Genomic DNA, 7,280 nt, shown 5'->3' with positions numbered 1-7,280 from the left:
CTGCATTAATATCTTTAAAACATAAGACAGGACATGCAATTGTCCTGTAACAAGGGCCCTGTTTTAAAAATACTTAAATATTGAAATATATGCATTCACTGGTGCATCTCTTGATCTTGTATTTATTGGTGAATTACAGCTGCTTGTCCTTGCAGTATTTATGGAATGAATACTGCATTCAGATGATGTGGGTAAAAGCAATAGTCCTACATTTTGGGAAATACACTTGCTTTGTTGCTGAGAATTAGATTAGAAGATTAACTAAACTTTGCAAAAAAAAAAAAAAAAAAAAGCCTGGAAATAGGTAGATAAATCTGCCTACCAGCACAACGTAAGTTCACTAATTAACACATCAGATATGCATGATGATCATTGAGCTATCTTTACTAATTTTGCACATAAAAATTGGTTTTATGCTGTGTTAGGAGCTCTGTGGAAACTTCCAGTGTATTTCAGTCTAAAAACCAGCTGAGAAAGACTGTAGTGCTGTCCACCAAACAACCTGCCTCCTTCAAACACACACACACACACACACACACACACACACACACACACACACACACTGCTCTAAATGATTATTATTCAAATTTGACCAGAACTCTCGATCTTACATGTTGAATCAGCTGTGGTGTGTTTGAACGCTTCTACCTGGGGAGACACACACACAGATGAGATTAAAGCAAAGAAACATAACCACTCTACAATCCTCTCTAAAGACTAGGTTTTCTCTAACAACACAGAGAAGCTTGTAGAAGGACCAGGTAGGTAATGGTTTTGAGTGACTGGACTATGTGTCATAGAAGTGTAATGTTACAGCCCTGCCTCCCTGTCTCACCAAGACCTGCAGCCAATGGCAGCACACCACAGTCCCCTCCCACAGCAACAGGCTTTAAAACTCCCCAGTTGTGTCTTCCCGTTTCTATCCATTCCGATTTCTCCCCTCTGCTGGCCTGCCTGCCTGCCTGCCTTGCCAACCGAGCCAGTTGGTCTGACCTTCCAAGACTTATTTCATTCAAAAGAAAAAACTACTCCAGATTTCAGAATGACGAGTTATAGGACCAGTTACGCTGTGAAGAGCACTTCTGGCCCACGGAGCTTCAGTAGCAGTTCATATAGTGCACCAGGTGTCAATACCCGCAGGAGCTTCAGTGTCAAGAGTTCCTATGCAGGAGGCAGCAGGGGGTATGGAGGAGCTGGCATCAGCAGCTCAAATGCCTTTGGCCTGAGCTCAAGCATGGGTGGTGCAGGCATGGGCATCAGCATGGTTGGAGGCTATGGTGGTGGCGTGGTTCCCCAGACTCCTATCACCGCTGTGACTGTGAACAGGAGCCTGCTGGCCCCCTTGAACCTCGAGATTGACCCCACCATCCAAGTGGTCCGCACCCAGGAGAAAGAGCAGATCAAGACCCTCAACAACCGCTTTGCTTCCTTCATTGACAAGGTAAGAGCTTGTAATACAGGGCAGATGCGTGTGTGTGTGTGTGTGTGTGTGTGTGTGTGTGTGTGTGTGTGTGTGTGTGTGTTCAGGCTGCCCAGGTTGTGCTCTTTATTTTTCTCAGACTGCTTTTGGTGAGTGGAAAGCTCAGTGTCAGTGGAGACCAAAAGCTGAATGTTCCTCTGCAGTGTGTGACATTGTTAAGTAATACTTCACAGAGAGGTCCATATGCTTGCCACATGTCCTGTAACGCTGATATCTGCTCTATTGCTGCGAGGAGAAAGTTGATTTATTCCCCTCTCCGCTTTCGTCACCTCCCACACATGCAGTCAGGGAAGAAAAAAATAATGTCAGTGCTCAAACATAGGGTTAGGCTCTATCTTTTGGCTCAAGCTGCCCTTTTATAGTGATGAAAAACAGACTTGCAGAAAGGAGAGTGAGCAAGACAAAGAGAGAGAAAGAGAGAGAACTCAAAGGGTGTGTCAGGGCAGAGCTCAGGGCTTGTGATATGAGTTACCTTGGGAATGGTCCCTCCCTCAGCTGGGGTGTGGCTCTTTCTGCTGCCCTGGTGGCCCCCACCCCTCACCAGCACACATACACGCAGTCAGTGCCCAGTGCTATTGTTACCTTAATGACAATACCTTCTTTCACAGTGACACATTTTAAAAGAGTGTCCACTGGGCTTATGAATAGACGGACTTTTTATCATTCAAATCAGCATTTAAGTCCAGCATTTGTGTAATACTCAGGGGTGTATCTGTCCTCTGAGGCCTCTGCAGTGGGTTAATATTTAAAAAGGCCAGTTGGTTTCATGTTCTGCTCAATACCAGCTGACTGGCTGCACGTCAACTCTCCTCCTGGCAGATTAATTAAAGGAAGATAAAGTGTGCTTTGCATTCATCAACACAAACCAGATAAATTTCCATGGTATCTGTTATCTTGTGGAGGCACTTTATTATCTGTATGCACTCCAGTTCAAATGAAGACATCAAGAGGTTCGCAGATCTCACCTGTAGAGTGCAATGTGTCAGGGAGCAAGGTCCACTGAGTCACATATCTGCTTCCCCTGCCTTGCTTTTACTGCTCACAAATATGCAAACTCCCCACCTATTCATCCTTCATGACACAGTTAAATATTTACCTTTCCACATCTTCCTGGGGATGCAACTTTGCTTCACTCCTTTTTCTTTATGTGTTTGTCTTCTCTGGCTGCATAACTTGCTGGACAAAAACAGGAAAACATGCAGGAGAAGGGTTAACTAGCTCAATTCTTCCATAGCAGGGTTTTTCCAACCTCTTCTTGTTCTCCCTCCACTCTACCTCCTGTCAGGATGCACGTACGTCAGGCCTTCCTTTGGAAAAGTGCAGCCAGCCTGGAAACACGGCCAACTGCAGCTTATAAAGCTCCAAAGATAGATAAGAACAACAAAGACTGTAGATGGAGAATAGGAGCCATAGCAAGGATTATCCTCATGATTGATTATTAGGTTGTTAACCCAGAGGCAATGTCAGGGCAGACCATACCACAGTTACATCATACTTTCACAGGGAGTTTCATAATACTTCAGATTTGATGACAAGGAATACGTCTTCACACATTTGTCATAGTAAACAAGCATGTAAGTAAAGGCTTTTTGTTTGGTTGCTTATTAATAACCCTAATAATAACCCTCATTTTCCCACCTTTCTGTGTCTTTCTGTACACATCAGGTTCGCTTCCTGGAGCAGCAGAACAAAATGCTGGAGACCAAGTGGAACCTGCTGCAAGGACAGACCACGACCCGCTCTAACATCGACGCCATGTTTGAGGCCTACATCGCCAACCTGCGCAGACAGCTGGACAGCCTGGGCAATGACAAGATGAAGCTGGAAGCAGACCTGCACAACATGCAGGGCCTGGTGGAGGATTTCAAGAACAAGTGAGTGTGGTGGGGACATTCGTGCAGGGTCAGGCCCGTCCTACCCTATAAAGAGCCATATGATTCGTCTAGGATTCTTCTTCTTCATTTTGGATGCACTGGATGTTTTTCAAAATGCATAGAAACTTTGTTCATAATTAAATACAGCTGTATGTTTTATACACCCTGATCACTGTACAACAGTTAAGGATTTGTGCTTCAATAGCTTAGCAGTGCACTGAGTTGAACTTTTTGTGGACTACTCCCTACATCTGTCTATTGTCTTGCGTCAGACAAACTCCAGGGATTTACAACATTGAGAAAGCATGTTCCCATTACATTACATATGACTGGAGAGTTGGCAGTCAGTAAAGCTGCCTATAGCTTTACACAAGAGGACAAAAGCATGGATGCGCACATGCTGACATGCACATGTCTCTAACATACACAGGTAAGACAGTGCTGCACATATTTATCAGTTGTCCACAGACAAATGGAGCGTATCAGACCCGAGTCCCAAGGGAGAAATATCAGTATCACCTCTCACGCTTGGACCTGAGTCAACAGATACTGTGCGTGGCAAATGTCCCAAAGGAGTTAAAGAGTTAGAGATGGACTACTGGCGCCTCCTAGTGTTACATTCTTGTACAAACTCTCAAACCTAAACGGGCGCTTGAGCCGAGATACTTAAGGAATATTCAACATCTAACCGTGAACTAAATTTCTTTTCTCTTCTCAGGTATGAAGATGAGATCAACAAGCGCACAGAATGTGAGAATGACTTTGTCCTCATCAAGAAGGTCAGCATCATCATTTGTTCAACTTGTTCCAAATTGGATACCCTGTCTAAAATTTCAAAAGACAATGTCACTTCATTCTGGTGTCTCTTTATAACAAGTGGTTTTATTGGTTACAGGATGTCGATGAGGCCTACATGAACAAGGTTGAGCTGGAGGCCAAGCTGGAGAGTCTGACAGATGAGATCAACTTCCTGAGGTCGATCTATGAGGAGGTACGGCACAAAATCAGCACAGTGGCATTTTTCGTTTCTTACTTCCCATCCTGGCTTTAAAACTGCCAACCTTCAAACTGCTTGGTGCTTCAGCAGAATTATTTGTCATTGATCCAGTCATATCATGCTTATGATGTGTGTGGAAGAAATTTCTTGTCTTGTACAGCCCCCCTGGAAGTACATTGGCTGGATGGGTTTCTTCAGTGAGTTGGGGTTGACTCTCTCTAATTTGTTATCTTTTGTGCTTCTTTAGGAACTGCGTGAGCTCCAGAGCCAGATCAAGGACACATCAGTCATTGTGGAGATGGACAACAGCCGCAATCTGGACATGGACGCCATTGTGGCTGAAGTCAGAGCTCAGTATGAGGACATTGCCAACCGCAGTCGGGCTGAGGCAGAGACATGGTACAAGACCAAGGTGATGGAGAGCTCATTTTGAATTTTTCTTATTTTCATTTTGTTAATATGCTTACGTCATTTTCTTAATAAATATGGTGTCAGAGTATGGTTTAAATGGATATAGAAATATCAATACAGTTTCCAGTTTCTCATGCTGTTTTGGTGATGTTTGTTTAGTATGAGGAGATGCAGACATCCGCCAGCAGATACGGAGACGACCTGAGGGCTACCAAGACAGAGATCGCAGACCTGAACCGCATGATTCAGAGACTGACATCAGAGATTGATGCAGTCAAGGGACAGGTATGGAAAAAAAAAAGTCTTTTGTCACCATGCTTTGCCATCTTGAATCACCATATATAGTTTTAGAGTACCATCTAATAATCAGGAGAATGGACAAAGCCTTATTTTGAAAAAAATCTTCTCCCAGCGCGCTAACCTGGAGGCCCAGATCGCTGAGGCTGAGGAGCGTGGTGAGTTGGCAGTCAAGGACGCCAAGGCCCGTATCAGGGACCTGGAAGAAGCCCTGCAGAGAGCCAAACAGGACATGGCCCGCCAGATCAGAGAATACCAGGACCTGATGAACGTCAAGCTGGCTCTGGACATTGAGATCGCCACCTACAGGAAACTGCTGGAGGGAGAGGAGGACAGGCTGGCAAATGGCATCAAGGCTATTAACATTTCCCAACAGAGCAGTAAGTTATCCTTGCCTACCTCGCCTTCATCGTCTTTGTATTGACCAAAGTCATAACAAAGGGTCTTCAGTGATCCGATTTCATCACATTCTTCAGCTTTAACAGATTCCGCACTTTTCCAAATTCAAATGTTTTCTCCTCCCTCCCTTCTTTCAACAGCAAGCTATGGTGGCTTCCCCATGGACGGCATGGGCATGAAGGGCAGCTACTCAAGCACCTACTCCAGTGGTTACAACACCGGATATGGCAGCGGCGCTGGATATGGCAGCAGTGGGGGTGGCTTCAGCAGCAGCAGCGGTTTCAGCAACACCCAGAGCAAGAAGAACGTTGTTATCAAGATGATTGAGACCAAGGACGGCAGAGTGGTGTCTGAGTCCTCTGAGGTCATTGAGGATTGAGCTGTCTAGCTTAGAGGTGTAGCTACCTGTCTGGTATCTCCTCTGCCTCTCTGGTAGTTTTATGCTCACAGTTCACCCCCCCAAATATCTTAATAAACAAGTATGAAGTAAAATCTTGCCAACCACTCTCCAATAGAGCGTAATTGTGTTTTTCCTGAAGCAAGAAATGATCCTAACACTACCAAAGATCTGAAAGGGACCAAAGAATTTACTTTGTATGTCTGTTGTCTGTCTATACTAAAAGAGTAGTTTTGTCTCACAAAGTGAGATGAAAACTGGGCAAATTGCAACTTTAAAAAACAAAATAACACTCCCTTGAAATCTAGAGCTATTCCACACACAAAAGACTGTTTCCTTCAAACAGTGTTGCAACAAATGGACTGTGGTGTTGTCAAAGGAATGTGAATGTACTGAAACAGTGCTTCAGCGTTGTTGGTCAGCTAATGTCTTAAAATTGCCTGCTACAGTAGGTAGTGCATGTCTTCCCTGTGCGTGTCCTGTAACTGAAACTGTTCGACCCCTTAGGAGACTGCCCACATCATACTGTTGTCCTGAGGTGCTGTTTTTGCTACCAAACCAAATAAAAATGTGTTTACTGAAAAAAAAAAAAAAAAAGGTGTGTTTGTTTGAATTGTTCATAATGACTGAATGGGAAAGAAAGAAATGAAGGAGTAGCATATTAACTTGAATTCTTTTAATTCTGACTGGAATAATTTTAAGTGTTTAAGTAGAATAGACTATAACTGGGGGCAGTTCTTGGTCACTTGGTCACTTCACTGGTGACACTTTGATGGTAAGAATCCATTGCTTTCTGAACAAACAGCACACCTCCGGTGCTGTGCATGTAGTATTGAGTGAGTAGTTTATGGTCACAGTGACTTTTAAATCAGCAAGTACTGAAAAGAGAGTTAAAAGTACGACAAGTCTGTAGGCCTGTTTTATACCCTTGGCGTTATGGCCTCTGACGTTTTAATGACAGGTCATTGGCCTGATAAGCTAGCTAAGAGGTGAGAGAGTTGTTGAACTCTGTCTGAGGCTGAACAATGCAATGACTGTGGACATTTTTCACCTGACATCTTACCTGTAAGAGCAAGAAAAGCACGTGCAATTGATAACATCAACACCGGCTCTGACCCATTTGGATGTGCCACAGGCCATGCCAGTCAGTCAGTACAATACAATGTCATTTTTTTTTTTTTTTTAGCCGTGCCATTTCATGGCCATTGTTAGCAATTCCACATTTATAGTAAACTGGCAGCACTACCCTTTTTTTGTTACGTATGCATATTTTACTTTTCGAGCTGAAGACAATATAATGTTAGAATGATATGTGACATTGAAACTTAATTAATTAAGAATTTTTTCTCTGGCCACGTGGGGGCAGCAGAGTAAGAGTAAAACACAGCATTAATCTATTATCACCTTATCAATTTTTTAAGGGGA

General features: G+C 43.7%; 1 protein-coding gene across 1 annotated transcript; it reads left to right on the top strand.

Annotated features, from left to right (window-relative positions):
• The first annotated feature begins 925 nt into the window (after positions 1-925).
• On the top strand, positions 926-6,452 carry krt8 (keratin 8). The gene is made up of 8 exons (XM_076740973.1): positions 926-1,441; positions 3,146-3,354; positions 4,073-4,133; positions 4,250-4,345; positions 4,599-4,763; positions 4,922-5,047; positions 5,175-5,439; positions 5,599-6,452. Exons 1-8 carry the CDS (start codon positions 1,043-1,045, stop codon positions 5,835-5,837), a joined length of 1,560 nt encoding a protein of 519 aa, XP_076597088.1. The 5' UTR covers positions 926-1,042; the 3' UTR covers positions 5,838-6,452.
• Positions 6,453-7,280: the final 828 nt, after the last annotated feature.

This window comes from Chaetodon auriga, chromosome 10 (assembly GCF_051107435.1).
Source record: "Chaetodon auriga isolate fChaAug3 chromosome 10, fChaAug3.hap1, whole genome shotgun sequence".
NCBI lineage: Eukaryota > Metazoa > Chordata > Actinopteri > Chaetodontiformes > Chaetodontidae > Chaetodon > Chaetodon auriga.
The sequence above is the reverse complement of the archived record's forward strand: the minus strand, read 5'-3'. Positions and strand labels throughout refer to the sequence as shown.

Bases quoted from the DNA above. Each gene is read 5' to 3' on its own strand.
- krt8 (XM_076740973.1), top strand. From the start codon at position 1,043: ATGACGAGTTATAGGACCAGTTACGCTGTGAAGAGCACTTCTGGCCCA. The intron at 1,442-3,145 runs GTAAGAGCTTGT...TGTACACATCAG, and splicing joins TTGCTTCCTTCATTGACAAG to GTTCGCTTCCTGGAGCAGCA. The intron at 5,440-5,598 runs GTAAGTTATCCT...TTCTTTCAACAG, and splicing joins TAACATTTCCCAACAGAGCA to CAAGCTATGGTGGCTTCCCC.